Source organism: Patella vulgata, chromosome 2 (assembly GCF_932274485.2).
Source record: "Patella vulgata chromosome 2, xgPatVulg1.2, whole genome shotgun sequence".
In the NCBI taxonomy this organism is placed as follows: Eukaryota; Metazoa; Mollusca; class Gastropoda; family Patellidae; genus Patella; species Patella vulgata.
This window is the reverse complement of record NC_065880.2, coordinates 16,869,358-16,888,203: the sequence shown is the minus strand read 5'-3', so window position 1 is coordinate 16,888,203 and position 18,846 is coordinate 16,869,358. Positions and strand designations below refer to the sequence as shown.

At 37.3% G+C, this 18,846-nt stretch overlaps 2 protein-coding genes across 2 annotated transcripts; both read right to left on the bottom strand.

Moving 5' to 3' along the window:
• Positions 1–1,201: 1,201 nt before the first annotated feature.
• Positions 1,202–10,930, bottom strand: LOC126812530 (alcohol dehydrogenase class-3). The gene is made up of 10 exons (XM_050538983.2): positions 10,910–10,930; positions 10,270–10,513; positions 7,656–7,743; positions 6,708–6,840; positions 6,439–6,525; positions 5,842–5,971; positions 5,558–5,688; positions 5,121–5,256; positions 1,854–1,992; positions 1,202–1,344 (listed from the first exon to the last, which is right to left on the bottom strand). The coding sequence occupies exons 1-10, from the start codon at positions 10,928–10,930 to the stop codon at positions 1,320–1,322; spliced, it is 1,134 nt and encodes a 377-aa protein (XP_050394940.1). The 3' UTR covers positions 1,202–1,319.
• Positions 10,931–11,594: 664 nt separating this feature from the next.
• LOC126812529 (alcohol dehydrogenase class-3) lies at positions 11,595–18,736 on the bottom strand. The gene is made up of 10 exons (XM_050538982.2): positions 18,551–18,736; positions 17,565–17,808; positions 16,206–16,293; positions 15,733–15,865; positions 15,239–15,325; positions 14,617–14,746; positions 13,650–13,780; positions 12,835–12,970; positions 12,379–12,517; positions 11,595–11,861 (listed from the first exon to the last, which is right to left on the bottom strand). Exons 1-10 carry the CDS (start codon positions 18,569–18,571, stop codon positions 11,837–11,839), a joined length of 1,134 nt encoding a protein of 377 aa, XP_050394939.2. The 5' UTR covers positions 18,572–18,736; the 3' UTR covers positions 11,595–11,836.
• Positions 18,737–18,846: the final 110 nt, after the last annotated feature.

Below are 18,846 nucleotides of genomic sequence, written 5' to 3'. Positions count from 1 at the left end.
TTTGTTGACAGTGAATTATTCCTACTTTTAAATGTAGATAACCAGTATCAGAATGGGGGTCTACTAAGACTATTACAGTTTTAATCTTAGTTAAAATGATAACTCTTTCATTTCACATTTCTGGTTCATTTCAGAAATAAATTTGGGGATGGGTTGCATACCCGTGAGCCTGGCTTTGTGAGCTGATATCTATAGCCTATGCACAAAATTAATGTGGCAATCTTGTCGTGTCATCCAAAATGGCGTAAATTAAAGATGGGAGCAAAAGCAACGGGGAAAGTAAGAGTGCAGCCTACCATCCTTGAACGCTTGTTCCTGAAGCAACGACCGGGGGTTTTACAAGATGAGATGTACATGTTCGGAGCTAATGCGAGATCCAGTCTTGTATTGATTCACAGACTTTTCCAGTACAATCCCGTTGTTTCCCAAGCTGTCGGTGGTGATTGAAGGCAAACCAGGAATTGAGACGAGGGTTGAATCGCAGTCTTATCAATTACATTCCCGTTGTTTCCTAAGCAGTCACTATCCGTGGCGATTGTAATCTTTAAAGACAAACCAAGACCGATGAGTTAGTCATATAGGTAGATAGGGTCGGGAAACCTGATTGTTGATGAGCTTAGGGTTAGTCATAATTACATCTCGTGACCTGTGATAGAATCTTCTATTGGTCTTGGCATATGCTGGCCGAACATTTTATAAAATCGGAAACCTGTTCCTGCTCATAGTGTGGAGTGTGGCCAAAATACTAAAGGGAGATAATCCACTATAGAATTCTTCTGGTCTGCGACCAGTTAAAAATCTGTTTCAATAATTTCCGTGTACTCTGGAGTTATGTCCCTTGTAATCGCTCTAACGACAAAATTTAACATCCAATCGGGATGAAATGTATATGCATCCTTTAAGTTACTGAAACAAGAAACCTATTGAATTTAGGCAAAACCCTAAAATACTCTTGATCTAAACTTAATTAAAATTCGGGATTACCGTATGTTATTATTTAAACAAAACAGTTAACTAGGTGACATAAATTCTTGTTGTCACATCCCAAGCACCATATGTTGTAAGCAATCCGGATACATTTTTGTTACGGATGAAGACGGGTAGTCTATAGTATTGCTTTTTTCATGGCCATAGGAAGTGTCGTCTGTTTGGGGGGCAAAATTCAAAGGCGAGAGAGAAAACAAACAAGAATAATGGGTTCTATATTTTTTACAATTCCAAACATTTTGACCATTTAAATCTTCATGAAGTAATTTGGATCCTTGTTGGCCTTTCTACACTTAAAATGATTACAACTCATATTCTTAATCACTGTTTTTTCAAAAGATAACCACCGACTTGATGCTGAAAATAATGTGATATAATTAATATTGAATCTAAAATATCCCAGTATAGGGGTGGGTTAGACGCTGGTTCGCTAGCCTGGAGGTCGGGTGTTCGATCCCTGCATTGGCCGAGAAAGTTCATCGGAATTTTCCGACGTGGTTTCCCTTGTCAGTGGTGCAGAACGGAGGGCCTGGCAAGGACAGATGTCTAGTCCTTCGGATGAAACGAGAACCCGTGTATACATTGAAATGCACATAAGATCCCTTGACAGTTGGAAATCGATATAAGAGTATGCGATAGTGCCACTGCCCGGGAAAAATTTCCATCATAGCACACTGTATGGCGTATGCCCGTCTTCATTAGCCCAGTATAGGAGCAGAACCCCATTTCATTTCATCCCAGTATAGATACTGGTGTCTGATACATGGTGTGTCTGTCAACAGTTGTTTTATTATAGATGTATTTCAAGTTCACGTAACATTCAAAAATAGAAACCGCCATGTCTCTTTCATGTTAAAATTACATACCTTTTCCCACTTTTCATCAAATCAAAACCTTCGTTGATTTTATCAAGAGTTAAGGTGAAACTAACAAATTCGTCGACTTTTATTTCCTTCTTCATATACTCATCTACTAGCTTCGGTAGGCTATCTCGACTCTTCCAACCTTAAAAAAAAAAGGTAACCTTAAAACCAGTTCACATCACTTTGATATCAAGCATATTAGCCACTCAAATCAAGCTGTAAATCTGTGAACAAATTTAATTACAACACACTTTGTTGGGCATGTCAAAATATACTGCGACGCAGTGAAAACGCACCACTTTATAAATGGATGATTGTACTTCTCACATTTGCAAGATAGTCTTGCAATTCTGAACGTAGCATCAGACAATGTCATGTGGCAATGATTGTTTCACTATAAGGCTCAATTCTCCAAACACAGTAGTTAGAAGTTGACAAAATAGAAATAACGATTTTATGGTGCAGTCAGTGAGTATAAAATGTGGCTTTTAAAAGCTAGGGGTCAGTACAACTCTGCAGGTCTAAGGAAAAGGCAGCTATATAATATGCCAAAGAAGACCGCGAGATGGAGCCACTGAGTTCATTCAAGAGGACATGCTTATCCGAACCATTGTCCGAAGGTTCGGATACCATTACACTACCTTCCTGAGACTGACCAGCAGCCCGGGTCTACTGGAATTTGGCTATAGCCTCAACAAAACCAGCAGATCATCCCGCAACATCCGTAGGATCATACACTGCCAGCTTCCGGTACTACTCCAGCCTACAATCTACAGTTTCTGTAGTGAAAAGGCCGTACATTTTCCTACAGATTTATGCTAAAATTTCAAAAGGAAAATATAGTATTCTATAGATTTTTTTTAGTGTTTTCTTTAAGAAATTCTACAGTTTCTTGTATAACTAACGTCTATGGAGTTGTTGTACATTGTACTTAAAATTTAGCCAATGACCAAACAGTCTTTTCTTGGATTAACTTTAATCAGTCCGTAAGGTAACGGATAATGAATTTGACTTTCCAGTAACAGGAAAGGAACGGCACGTTAGCAAAGTAACTATACTATTCAAAAAAAGTAGGGGATATTTGATTTTTAAGTGTTATTAAAGTCACCTAATGAAACTGACGAAGAAACAAATGACAAAATGAAATGAAGTTCACATTCATCGATTTATTCCAAATGATCGTTAGACTAAGTAAGGCACAGACTGACCATTATAAGGGTAAAATGATACCCGGGGTCAAACAGCAAAGTTACCACAGCATCACAACCAAGTCAGTAACGGGTAAATCCCCCTCTGTTTGCCAAACAAGCATTGATCCGACGTGGCATACTCCTAATGAGACGTCTAAGGTCATTTTGGTCCAGATTGTCCCATTCCTGTTGCAACGCAGCAGCAAGTTCTTTGACATTGTCAGGACGTTGTTGACGTTGACGTAACCTCTGTCCAAGCATGTCCTAGACATGCTCGATGGGGGAGAGGTCGGAACTCAGTGCTGGCCAAGGTAATGTGGTGATGTTCTGTTGTTGGAGGTAACCTGTAACGATCCTGGCCCTGTGACATCTTGCGTTGTCATCCTGGAAGATGAAACGGCGGCCATGACGTCGTGCGAACGGCACAACATGGACTGCCAAGATGTTGTCCCGGTAGTACTGGCCTGTAACACGCCCTGCAACAACATGTAAAGCCGTTCTTCCAGCAACAGTGATGCCTCCCCACACCATAACAGACCCCCCCCCCCCAAATCGATCATGTCTGATGACGTTAACGTCTTGGAAGCGCTCGTTTCGACGACGCCACACCCTCCTACGTCTGTCCAAAAAATCAACAGTGAACCTTGACTCATCTGAAAACATCACATTGCTCCAGCGTCGATTATCCCAGTGTTGACGATCCCTACACCAACGACGTCTTGCCTGATCTCTCAAACAAGGGATCACGCGAGGACGTCGGGCGCGAAGGTGACCCCTATGCAGTCGATTCCGAATCGTCTGGCCACTCACTCTCACACCAGTGTCTGTTTGAAGGCGAGCGCTGATCTGATTTGCTGTGATGACACGATTTCTCAAGGCCAAGGTACGGATAAATCGATCCTGGGCTTGAGTTGTCGCCCTTGGTCGACCTGAGCGTGGTCTGTCCTGTACAGATTGTGTATCACGGTATCTGGACCATAGCCTGCTTATGACAGACTGAGAAACATTCATCGTCCGCGCCACAACCGCCTGTGTTGTGCCGATCTGTAGCATGCCAAGGGCACGTAACCTTTCATTTTGGGTAAGCCGACGCATATCAAAATTTGTTTTCTGGTCACTAAAACAATTAAACTGATGTTTCCACCCTGGAATTCAATGCCACAATGACTGTAACATTCAAAGTCAGAGTCGTGCAAATCTTGGGTTGGACCCCCATGATGATCCCAAGCATCACCTGCATTCCATGCGGTAGCTATTGGTGCGTTTGGGCGTCACATGTAACTGGAAATGTTTCTTCTGTTAGGTTCTATAGTGACTTTTTTCGTAGTCATTTGCATATTTTAGTATTATGCCCCCAAAATCAAATATCCCCTACTTTTTTTGAAAAGTATATATGTTAGAATTTAACGGGCCGTTAAAATAACTAAGTTTTGAGCAACCGGCCCCAGCACTTTCAGTTAAATCTATGGTTCATTTTTATGTCGTCTCAATATTAGGATAGAAGAAAATGACATATAATTTACATGTATCCTGCAAGATTAAACTGTCGCCTAAATATTGTGTTTATTTTCTGGTGATCTTTAACTTAAGACTACAGCACAAAATAGTTTCACAACTTTATTTCTAAGCTGTAATGGCTTTGCAGGTTCCTCATTCTCAATGATAATGGCTGCTAGGAATTTCTGGGTGAGCTCTGATCCAACTAGCTTCTACACCCTAATTTATACCCCATAATTTCTGCAGGTCTAAGATAACCTTGACGTTAATTTCCATCCCATATAAGGAATAAAACTCTTTATTTCCCACCACTAAGAAGGAGACATTACCTGTTTTGGTCTACCAACCATGGGTAAATAAACAGCCAGAATTTGTTGGATATTTTGACAATGATTATGATTTAAGCAAAATATCACTGTTTTTATGTATAACTATATATTCACGTTCATTAAGTACGTGAGACTTGACTTTATAGACAGAATAAAGAAACAATTTTCAAAGATCCCAAAATTGTCTCAAGGACCAAAGTTCTACAATATTTACAAAATATTAGTTAGTTTTAAAAATAAATTTATAAGCCTACCTCCAAAAACAGATCCATTACATGTAATACCGGTTACTATGGAGTATGGTTTAGCAGTAAGTTCAGCTCCAGGTGCTGTCATACCAAGCAATGTTGAAACGCCCCATCCTTTATGACATGCCTCGATACAGGCTCTCTGAAATCAAAATGTGGCCTAAATAAAATATACACATGCTTGCTGGAGTTTCAACGTCCACTTCCACGACATGGAGCCCATACGCAAGGACTTTCCCGGGTGGCGCAAACTCTAGGCATACCGCTGAACGCAGTCACAAGATTTAAAGGTGTTTTTTTAAATACTTTGTTTGACATTAAAAATTTTAAATTTTGATACGACCCATTGAATAATCTTGGCACAATTTCCAGAATTTGGTTGGGTGCAGGACGAGGGTATACTTTAAGATTGTAACTATGTGGGTGCATAAAAATTAACAAACCATGGCATCCACACTTCCAATACACTCAAAAGCAAAATCGCACCCTTCATTAGTTGCTTCAGCAATAACTTCTTGAATAGGCCGATCATAATCCTTAGGGTTTATACATTCGGTGGTTCCAAATTCTCTTGCTGTAAGCACAAAATCAAAAACACAGTTGTTAGTTAACAAACTCGAGGCAAGTTAGTCTGGATTAATCAGGAAGCAGTCTCATAACACTGCCATAGCATTTGTTAGTAAACATTGCGAACATATATTATTCCTGTACTTTTTTTCAATCTTACCTGTTGCAAATTTGTCTGGATTAATATCAACACCTATAATTCTAGTAGCACCAGCTTTCTTGCATCCCATAATAACAGCTAACCCTACAGCACCTAATCCCCATACAGCACATGTTGAACCAGGCTCTACCTACATGTAAAAATATGTTATTTATTCAATATTTTATGTTAACATTGGACTAGAAACAGGTTTGTTGTGAAGGTAAGAATTTGGCAATTTTTATGAACTTTTACAATAAAATATGGCACAGCAGAAATTTAATATATGAACGCATACTGGAATTACACAAAGTGAAATTATTGGGTGTAACAAATAAAAAACTCTTGAAATTGTGTTTTTAGGGAATAAACAAGGTTTTATTAACCCATGCAATTATTTTCCAAGCACTGAATATGTCTGATTATAATTTCAAGTTTTTTTGTTTTGGCATTAATGCTAACCGAAATAATAAGTCTGTTTTTCCCAAAAAATATCTGAGAATACATGAAGAATGTACTCAATGTTTCCACACATTTCTAAAGCAATGGTCACGAACATTTATCAGCTCATTAACCATTGGTAATATCAATATAGAAAGTAGAAATAAAAAAACTTACACGAGCTGTGTTAACTACAGCACCATAGCCGGTAGATATACTACAACCCAATAAACATATTTTCTCTAACGGAGCATTGGTATCGACCTAAATTAAAATAGGATTGCTTAATCATTTACTAAAACATATGCTCTCAGCCATCCAAACAAAATTTTATACATTCGAAAAAAAAAACAACCCAAAACCTGATAGATTTTGTTTTGTTTATTCAGCAATTTTAAGACAAGGCGGCAATTAATATACTTTTATAGATTTACAAACTTACAAACCTTACATACAGAAACTTCTGCTACAACTGTATATTCACTAAATGTGCTGGTACCCATAAAATGAAATAACTGTTTTCCTTTACATCTAAATCTTGTTGTCCCATCAGGCATTACCCCCTTCATCTGTGTAGCTCTGAAAGATAATCAATACTATAGGGCCATATATTTAAGGGGCTAAGTGGAGGTCGGGTGTTTTATCACTGCATTGGCCGGGAAAGTTCATCCAGATTTTTCGGCGTGGTTCCCCCTTGTCATTGATGCAGGACGGAGGGCCTGACAAGGACAGCTGTCTAGTCGTTCGGGTGGGACGAAAAACCGAGTCCCCGTGTACACATTAGCGTGCGCGTAAAAGATCCATTGACAGTTGGAATTCGATATAAGAGCAGGACGTTGTGCCGCTGTCCGGGCAAAATTTCCCTCATAGCACACTGTATGGCGTATGCCCGTCTTCATTACCCCAGTTCGGAGCAGAACAGTAGGACGTTAAACCCCATTTCATTTCATTTCATTTCGCCATATATTTAAAGTAATGACTAAACAGAAATATAACATGCATCTAATCAGTATCCTTTCATACATAATTGTTATAGGAAGTTAGTTCCCCCTTGTCAGTGATGCAGGACGGAGGGCCTGACAAGGACAGCTGTCTAGTCCTTCGGATGAGACGAAAAACCGAGGTCCCGTATATACATTGGAATGCACGTAAAAGATCCCTTGGCAGTTGGAATTCGATATAAGAGTAGGCGATAGTGCCGCTGCCCGGGCAAAATTTCCCTCATAGCACACTGTATGGCGTATGCCCGTCTTCATTAGCCCAGCATAGGAGCAGAACAGTAGGACATTAAACCCCATTTCATTTCGTTATAGGAAGACATTGGTAATGAAATGCATTGTGATGGTCATCCTGTAGTATCCTGGACATAAGTTTTTCTAATTTTGACGACCTACCTGACCTTGGAACAAAAGTTTGTTTTTGGATTCCGGCAAAATTTACACTCGTAACACTGTGGATAATATAACGGGACAACATGATCACCTGAAAAGAAAATATCTTGTTTAATTCTAGTTACTTTGAACATACACACAAAGCAGCTTATAATACCTCCAAGCAGTCCAAAAGTTTTGTATTCTTTCATATAATCAGGGGATATAAATCTGCAAGTATACAATTATCAGATATTGTTACAGTTAAATGATTTCTTCAAGATGCATACTGGACGAGAACTTCTAGCGTACTGGGAAAAAATTTAATAAGTGATCAAATATATCATATATTATACCAGCTCCTCGAATAGCGGGTAACATTTTAAAGATTCTGTTGAAGGAAACAATGCACATTCTCGATCTGGAAGTAATGTTTCTTGCTAAGGCATATTTACAAGTTGCTAAAATTTGTCAAGGGCAATAATTTTTAGAGTAACTAACATAAATTGTTGAAAATTGTTAGTCACTGTTATGTTTGTCTTTTCTTCTTTGCAGAATTCAAGTTCTGGCAAAGATACTTTTCCGCAACCTTAGACTAGAGGCAAGTAGATCAGTTGACGCCTCATGCTACTAAAGCAGCTAGATATTACATCTAGAATGAATTATCAGAAATTGTTGAAATTTGAATGGCTATTTCTCTTGCTAATCTAAATACGGTATGCATGAGCTAATCTACATACCGGATTCAAATATACATATACTGAGCGCCATGGAAAACGCATCACTTTTTTTTCCCAAATATTTTATTACTAGGTGGTTTTGTAGGTATAATATTATGCAATACTATGAACTATTGTTTCACACAATGCTCCCAAACGCAAAAAATATCGGCCCGTGTGCACAAAAAAAAAATTGCACGAGATGCCCATGAAAAACCCAATATTCACGTGCAGCATTGTGTGTGAGCCCTTTAAAAGCATGTTTTCAACTTAATGTGCAGTACATGAACTGTGAAACGTCAATCTGTCGTAATTTGTTGTTGGACGTGTGATGGAATCGAGCTAGAGATGCCGAGACTTACTGAAAATCAACGGAATGAAGCCATGGGAATGTCCAGGGCTGGTATGTCCACACGTGCTATTGCCAGACACTTCAATTGTCATCAGTCCACTATTGTAAGGTTGGTGGAACGTGTTCGAGTTACTGGATCAACACGTGACCGTCAACGTCCTGGTCCACAACGCGTTACAACCCAGGCTCAAGACCGCTACATCCGGGTCACTCATCTGCGTGACAGATTCCGCCCAGCGACTCGAACAGGTGCAGCAGTCGTCAAGGGCCAGTAAGTGCCAACACCGTAAGACGTCGTCTAAGATAAGTAGGACTCCGTGCACGACGACCTTATGTTGGAGCTATCCTCAGGGATCATCACCGTCAGCGGCGTTTGATATGGGCTTAAGGACACCAGACATGGAGAATAGTAGACCTGAGGCCTGAGGCGGCAGTTGCTGGAGGGCCTATTTAGTTTTTAAAGTTAGAGCCAAGGCAGTTGCTAACATTAAAAACGGGATTCGTTACTGAGGTTATAATATTATTAAAATATTAGTTATAACTATTGAAATTTGTCGTACAAAATGCTTTGACAGCAGAAACGACACCGGAAACCAACTGTACATACACCTATTTTCAAGGATAATATTTCTTCATGATGGGGTGTTTACATCGAAATTAGCGCAAGATCTTTTGCTAGATATTTTTTCTTAAGCCAAAGTCGTTTGATATTGGTATTGGTAATGTAACTTTATATGCCCATAAATGACGTCACGTGGATACAATATATTAAGCAAGACGTAACCGAAAACTTACAAGGATTTAACGTACATTGTAGGCCTACGTTTAAAAAATAAGATCAGATCTTCAAACAATAGGGTCTATTTAAAATGGCGTGGGCCTAATTAATTTCGGGTGAGGGCCTATGTTGATTCCCGTTGGGCCTAAACCCCACCCCCTAACATTCATTGTCTATGCGTTTTTAATCGTATCAGACAAGTCTAAAAATTTTTTTTTACAAAATCTTTGGGCCTGAGGCTGAAGCCTCATCAGCCTCACTGATAATCCGCTACTGGAGTAGACTGGCAAAGTGTGCTCTTCAGAGATGAGTGTCGCATTCATCTTTATCACGCTGATGGCCGTCAACGTGTGTGAAGACGTCTTGGGACACGTCTTGCAGACTGCTGCGTCTTCGAAACGAATCGATGGGGTTGGGGAAGTGTAATGGTGTGGGGAGGCTTCACATTTCATCACCAGACCGCCCTACACATTTGCAGGGGCCCCGTTAATGCTGTAGCCTAGCGTGATGATGGCCCGTGGAGGACACACGCGCTACTGACATCTGTGTCGTACTTTTGGTTTTGACCCCTCTGACTTTGTACCCTTGATTACAGATTAAACATCCATAAGTGTACAAATGTGTTGTTATTGATGTGTTCCCATCTGAATATTGTTCACAATAAGAAGCAAAATAAATAAGATATGTTTACAGGATCATTTTGTTATACGAAAAACTGAGTGATGCGTTTTCCATGGCGCTCAGTATATATCCATGAAATCATCTTACTGACATAACAATTTTTTTTACCTGGCTTCACAGACTTCACTCCTTCACCAACACTTTCAACTATTCCACCACCTTCATGTCCTAATATAACAGGATACGCTTTAGTAGGATCATATCTATCTAGTGCATAAGCATCTGTACGACAAACTCCCGTAGCCAAAATCTGAATTCTAACTTCACCAGCTTTTGGTGGATCGACTTCTATTGTTTCTATAACTAATGGCTGTTTCACACTCCATGCTACAGCAGCCCTACACGTTATTACCTTAATTGAAAAGGAAATAAATCAAATAGGCTTCAACCTTGTTTTTATGCTTCAATCAAGGGGTTTTCTTTGAATAATGTCAGTGCACTTCGATACTGTTTTAATTAAAAGTCCGGTCATGGGCATTTCTTTATAGTTTATTCATTATCACTGTCTTGAGAAATCTGCCGCTCACTTTGCTAATTAAAGATGAAAAGATTTGTATTTCGCTTGTGCAGTTACTAAACTTTTTAAATATTAGATAATGAAAAAAATGTCAACGACTGGAATTTTCCTTAATCAGTAAAATTCATTTGGATGGATTTATTGTTGCTACAGGCCTTAAATTTGAAAACCGACAAACAATGTATTAAATATCGAATATGGTACAGTTTTAAGTCTAATGAAACTTTTTACCTTTCCTACAGTGTCTTCCATATTGAAGATAATACTATTGTATATTCTAAATTAAAAATGTGTGCTTCCTCCCGGCTGTTTGTTGCTGACTATCTTTAAATCACTCAACGGTATATTAACAGTGTAAGCAATCCATTATATTACAATAAAGGTTCATTATCTTTACAGATAAGCTATCTGTAGGCCTGGCCTACCTGTATCTATCTGACCTTGTTATATGACAATTTTAAGATTGTCTTGCAATATATTATACATAGATCAGAGATCAACGTAATGTAAATTTGACAAAAGAGGTTGACCTACTTTTAAACCACACAAGAAAGGGGCCTATATTTGCAAATCCTAAATCTTTAAAAATTAAAGTGTCAACACTAATAGGGCATTGCACAACTAGAAAATATGCTTGAAACATGATTTAGAGTGATTAGGTGGTTGTCCTATTCTGAGTGCTCTCTACACACATCACTGCTTGAGCCTCGGTTATACATCTGATTCACTCTTAGTGGGTATGCTGAATCTACAACAAATTGCACCTGGTTCCCCTATCCCCCAGAGCTTTAGATTCTTTAAAAAAATGAGTTTAGAGAAACTGATCCAGTGTTCATTGGGATTCAAACACAAAAAGTACTTCTTTATGCTTACAACTTTTTAACAAGTGATTACATATTAAGAACAAAGACCCACATACTTAAGAAAGAATTTATTTAACAAATATAGTACTGTAATGCCACAATAATACCAACATAATTGGATGTATATATTTATAAAGTCTGACTTTATTTAACAAGATGATTTAAGAATATCAAATCAGTATAATATATTTCTGATATCTGATTATTTTATCTTAAATCATTTCAATAACAATAGTGATGTAAATCACCAGGAATAGAGGCATCAAAAACCATTGCTGTTTTTCTTCAACTTTCTTTATAATGTAATGACAGAACGAATACTGAAAAGAGAGCAAATAATTCTTTTGAGATTTACTTTTGGCTTAACATGTCTTTATAAAGTATAACTCTAGTTCATTGTTTAATTGGGAAAAATGAAATGTTTATGCATGCTTCAAATGTATTAGTTAACAGTTCTTGCAGTGCATAAAATAATTATGTGAAAATGCACAGTGCAAGTTTTCTTAAAATCTGATCAAACAATGTGTTTATTATTACTATTGGGAACCATGGTGCTGGCTCGATCACAGGGTTTGCCGAGAAGGTTCCCCGGGATTTTCCTGCATCACTGACAAGGGGAAACCACGCCGGAAAATCTGGATCTACTTTCTCGGCCAATGCAGGGATCGAACACCCGTCATACATTTAAAATCTAATACAAAGTTTCATGGGATGAAAAATGTATTTTAAAAGCAATTGTGTGTGGACCGCAGTATGGATGGACAGGTGTTAAAAATGTGGGGGTATAAAAATCCACAATTCCTAAAATAAGAAATTGTAACGTTTAGTTACACCCACCTTTTCCCACTATGCATCAAATCAAATCCTTCGTTGATTTTATCTAGTGGTAGTGTAAAACTAACAAACTCATCTACTTTCAATTCCTTCTTCATATACTCATCTACTAATTTTGGTACACTGTCCCGACTTTTCCATCCTAGGTTGACAAGATACATATTTATAAATAATAATGTTTTATTTAAAAGACAGAAACTGAAAACTAGAACAGATCAGCCCAATTCAATTCTTTATTTTGACCTAACTAAATCAAAGAGGTTTAACTAGATTTAAACATTTTGAAACTACAGAGAATAAGTTTTAACTAATACTAAATGTTTTGAAATCTATAGATGAAATGTCTTCAATATGTTGAATTATCTATTAGAAATCAAATTGTTTGATTTTTTTTTTATAGCCAATAATGAAATTCTTATAATATTATAGTAGGTTGACCAATCAAGATAAAATACGTACCTCCAAAAGCTGAGCCTTTCCACACTCTTCCTGTGACTAACTGAAATGGTCTGGTCGATATTTCTTGACCGGCACCAGCTACACCAATAATAGTTGATACACCCCATCCTTTATGACAGGCTTCTAATGCAGCTCTCTACAGATCAAACGAAATATAATATGATTATAAGTGTGCAGATAATGGTTTGTAAGTAGTCTCCCTGTAAAAAGATGTCTGTGGTATGCATAATGAGATTATCGTTTCAATGTAGCGAGAGAGAGAGAAATGGGGTTTAACGTCCACTCAACACAAACTAGGTCATTTCGGGACTAACATATGGTTTAATTTTATTTATACAATTCGCTTGCGCGTAGGGGTCTTTAGCAGTGGGAGGAAACCGGAGGCCCCGGAGAAAACCCACGAGGTTGGACAGGCGACCCTACTCCTTGCCACGTACAACCGGGGATTGTTTCAATGTAGCAAAAATAATATAAAGTCAATTTGCAGAGGTCTAAAAATATTTTCTTATTCACAGATCTAGGACTAGTAGGTATGGAAATATTACAACCCATCATAACTGACAGACCAGAAATATTTTACATTGTTTTTAATTTTTTTTTTTTTGAACACAAACTGGGCCTTTGTTGACCTTGCTGATATGTACCAAATAAAAATACTCATGAGTCAGGTAATACAGTCAATTATCTTATTATAACATAAATATCTTATCATCGTTCCAACATTTCCAATACAATTATTTTGTCTGGCTTAGACATTGGCATTTTCAGGGATTGTTTGAAGTCTTGATATGGTAAATTATAACATAAAATTTTACCATGGTTCCAACATTTCCAATACATTCAAATGTGTAATCGCATCCACCATCAGTTTTATCAACAATAACTTGTTGAATTGGTTGTTCAAATTCTTTTGGGTTCAAAAATTCTGTTGCTCCAAATTCTTTAGCTGTAAAAAAAGGTGATTACCATCCTATTAATTCCATAAGACATCTTAATATTTATATACAATCATAATACTTTATTATTCCCTTAAACATTTAAATGTAAACAGAAAAGATTAGTACTAATATGAATGCTTTTCTTTTCTGATCATTCTGTGGCATATTGCTTATATTAAAGATGGGTTCCCGCATACAAACTGGGTGATTTAATGGTATATATGGACTAAAAACATATTCAAACTAATTAATTTGTCATAATTATGCTTCAAATCCTTCTCAAATATTGTAATTGCGAAGGAATGCCCTGCTATTTAAATTCGATCAAACCAGGTCATGTTTACGTCATGTCTTGAAAATCATTAATCGCTTACTATTTATTACAAATATTGAATCCTAATTAAATTCTCGGATTATCCACTACCCGCGTCTTTTATATCTCAGAAAGTGTTGTACGTCTTAATCTTCATAAAGTTTATCAACTTGTACATCAAGCGCTCAATGTTCGCGTGTGACCTTTGACATCACACGTGCAGAAATTCTTAATCGTCGGGCTGTTGATTAGGGGAACCCATACATTTTTGTCCTGTATACGCTCCATGAGTGTTTTTCGGTGACTCCAGTATTTTTCTAGTAAGATTGAATATCTCTACTTTCCATATTTACCAAAATTGCCATACTTTTATTATTGGAATTAACCACCCGATAAATACTTTTCTGGGAACCCATCTTTAAATCAAATAGAATGGAAGAGAATGGCCAATGCTTGACAATCCTAAAACTTCACATTTTAGATCAAATGAATGAATACAAGCTGGTTTGTGTATGACCTTTTTGGACTTACCTACTGCAAATTTGTCTGCATTAATATCAACACCAATAATTCTAGTAGCACCAGCTTTCTTACATCCCATAATAACAGCTAACCCTACAGCACCTAATCCCCATACAGCACATGTTGAACCAGGCTCTACCTACACGTAAAAATATCAAAGTACTATGAATTCTGAATTATGGTTTTAGGACGATAAAAGTTGATATAGCAGGGCTAGAAATGGTAGCCACTAGATTTACTAAAATCGAACAGAATAACATAGTACAAATGAGGATTCAGAAGCAAGATAAGTACTTGAACTATATTACGGGGGTCAAGTTGATAAGATGCTGGCTTGCTAGCCTGGAGGTCGGGTGTTTGATCTCTGCATTGGCTGAGAAAGTCTATCCAGATTTTCCATCGTGGTTCCCCCTTGTCAGTGATGCAGGACGGAGGGCTCGACAAGAACAGCTGTTTAGTCGTTCAGATGGGGCAAAAAACCAAGGTTCCGTGTACACATTGGCGTGCACGCCGTAGTGCCGCTGTCTGGGCAAAATTCCCTCATAGCACACTGTATGGCGTATGCACGTCTTCATTAGCCCAGTTCGGACGTTAAACCCATTTCATTTCATTTTTGAGCTATAATACTTACTCCAGCTGTATTTAAGGCAGCACCATAACCAGTAGATATTCCACAACCTAATAAACATACTTTATCTAATGGAGCATTAACATCTACCTGCAATATATGATATTTTTATTTTATGCCATGTGTTATGGTGTATTCATGTCTGTTAACATAATTTACCTTTTTTTATAATCTACCTCTGGGTAATTACATGTATCTTACCATTTCTGACAAATTAGATTTCTCAATACCTAGTGAATTTCCAAGATATTTCACTTCAAAAAGTATAATGATTACACATACAGTATTAGCACACATCTTGGAGGAAAACACTTGTAAATTTGATCAGGACAAGCATGGGACCTGAAACACAGCCGTGCGTGGACTACTTCGTAATACTTCAAATTAGTCCTACAAGTAATATGGTACAGTTAGAAACACTTTGCAGCTTGTTCAATGTATTTAATTCAGTGATAAGCACATGAGCCATGAAACATTATGACAGGGTGAATGTTTACCTTACTAACAGACACTTCTGCTACAACTGTATATTCACTAAATGTACTGGTTCCCATAAAATGAAATAACTGTTTTCCGTTACATCTAAATCTTGATGTCCCATCAGGCATTACACCTTTACCTTGAGTAGCCCTTAGAAAAATAAAGAGAAGGTGAAAGAGAATTGGGTTAAATGTCCACTCATCATAAACTAGGTGTCCCCCCTCAATTTCACATTTTTTTATCATTGACTCTTTAGATCTTCTCATTGCCTACTTTGGAAAACAGTGCTCCTAGAGTATCCTCATGAAACTGTGGGTGCCAAATGCTGGACTGAAGGACGGACAGACAGGGAAATAAGATATGGTTGTATAAAAACATAGATAGTTTGGATGCCAATACATCAAATTTATCATATTACGATTTCAGTACAATAATGGTGCCCAATATTGTGAAAGTTGCTTGGTGATTTTATTAGTCTTTTACAACTTACCTTATTTTTGAGCAAAGATTAGTTTTTGGACTCTTGCAGAATTTGCATTCATAGCATTGAGGTATATACAATGGCACAACATGGTCACCTAAAAGATATACAAAAATACAAGATATCAAACCAGTTATCAATCCAGTTATTCTGATAAACTAATAGAGAATCTTCTTAAAGTTACAATTTCATATTTTTAAGTTATATTTTTAAAATGTATTAAAATAAAGCCCTAAAATAGATGGTATCTATAAACAGTCCTACCTTGTTAAAGAATAATCCTATTAATCCTATAATTCACTATTGCCAGTTGAGAAATTGGCAAAAATATAATTTTCAACTTCAAATTCAAACGTTTGAAGATAGCTATTCCATGTTGTTGAATAGGAAAACACGGGAACTAATTGGGTTATTATTTCAGGTGTGAAGATTTTTAAGTGTGAGAAAGATAACCTATGATAGTATAATAGGGAGTTGACAACCTATTGAGCAAAAGACATAGAAATAATTATGTTTTGACTTTCTTAGAAAATATGAAATTGTAACTTTAAGCTTACATGTTATTTAATTCAGTGAACCTGTGTGGATGATTCATTAAAATTGACTACATTCTAGACCCTAAGAGTGGCTCTGGAGTCATATCCACTTCCTTTATGCAAGGGGGGTGAGGGTTGGCAGTAAATAAGCGGTGGGGCAGTGCACTAGTCTCTCAACAACACTGTCCCAGGTTTGGATCCAACATGTGCCAAGAACAACATTCCGGATTTTTCAAGATCGGTTGTCACAGGTAGCTGACAAGGAAATGTGTTCAGATGGGACAATAAAGCTAGGGTCCACATGTGCACAAAATCTTGGCTGTTGGAATCCAATGAAGAGTATATCATGACAAAATCCCTCCCCTTGGCATACATTGCAAAAGTAACAATTCAAATATATTTTACTGAATAAAACCAGTTAATTTTTCTTTATAGTATAGACTTAAGTATGCTGGTTCTATGGAACCTTCTGAATCTCTATGTGGATCTGCAATAAATCTGCAAATTCCACCCTATTCAATTGTCTGGATTAATAAAGTGATGCTTGCCCATGAATAACATGGTTAGTGATTGATGCAATTATCTTGCTTCTCATACATTTGTACAACTGAACACTGCAAGTCCCTGTTAAACAAATGTAACAATCATTTGTAAACAGCTAGACTGATTTGAAACTTTCAAATGAGGTAATTGGACTAGGTCTTAAAATTTTGGCATATGATTTGAGTACTCCAACTCCAACCTATCAACAAATACCCTGAGAAATCTGGACTGCTTCTTAGATGTACTTGACAAAAAAACTGATGTTCAATTGGAAGAAAAGATTACAAACCTGGTTGTACAGATGTGACTCCTTCACCAACACTTTCTACTATACCACCACCTTCATGTCCTAATACAACTGGAAAAATTCCTTCAGGGTCAAACCCATCTAGAGTATATGCATCTGTATGACAAACTCCTGTAGCCAGAATCTTGATTCTAACTTCACCAGCTTTTGGTGGGTCAACTTCTATTGTTTCCAGAACTAATGGTTTCTTTGCCTCCCATGCTACAGCAGCTTTACAGGTAATTGTCTGTAACATAATATAAAATAAAATAATAGATATTCATTGATATTACAGAAATATTAACCTGTGTAATGACTGCAATTATTATAAAAAAAAACTATGAAATTAGAAAAATAAAATAGATATTAATTTTAGACCAGCAATAAATGTTTTTTTTACCACATATCCACAAATAAAAAACATTATAAATTTAGAAAACTAACCAGAAATGCGGTTTAACATCTTACTTTTGTGCACCAACTGGCCTAATACTTATAATGGAAATTTTGCACTGCAGCCAAGGCTACTGCCTACTCTTATTTTGATTCCAAGGTACAGTGACTCAGTGTGATCTGAGACCTCATCGAAGAAAAATTGATGTTCTCTTAGAGCAAACTGAAAATTATGATGACTTTGCCCTGGACATGCCGCACGGCTTACAGTGCCCGGTTCTCCGGACAGATTGCTTGCGACCCAATATACTATCTAAGTATCTTGATCTTGGCAATCATGTCCAGTCTGGCAATAACATGGAAGAATGTACACTGTGCGATGTGACGACGTCTACATTGCTAGCTTACAAAATATCAGGAACCAAAGATATATTAAACATTTTGGACTACCCTACACTTACGACATACCACTGACCTTGAATAGACTTCATAAACCTTGGGAAGGCCTAACTTTTAAAATACAGCAGGCCTTTGATAATAATTGATTAATTCCAATCCTATTCCTAATGAATAATACATTCTGACCAAATGATTACCTTTCCCACCGTTTCCGCCATAGTTAACGCCTGTTGCACGTGTTTAGAAAAGACAAAAAGTCGTGTACAGTGACGTATATTTCATAAAATACAATATATCTAGATGAAACTAGTGAAAGATAATATCTAATCTCATGTTCAAGGATCAAGAACTGAGAGAGATGGTGCCACTCGGAAAACCGAGTCTAATGTGTAAGGTAAAGGTCAGTATGCGATAAACACATTCAAGAGATCCAACACGACCCGCAGTATGGAACAGTTTGATAGAATCACTTTATTTCGAAAGGGTAGAAAAT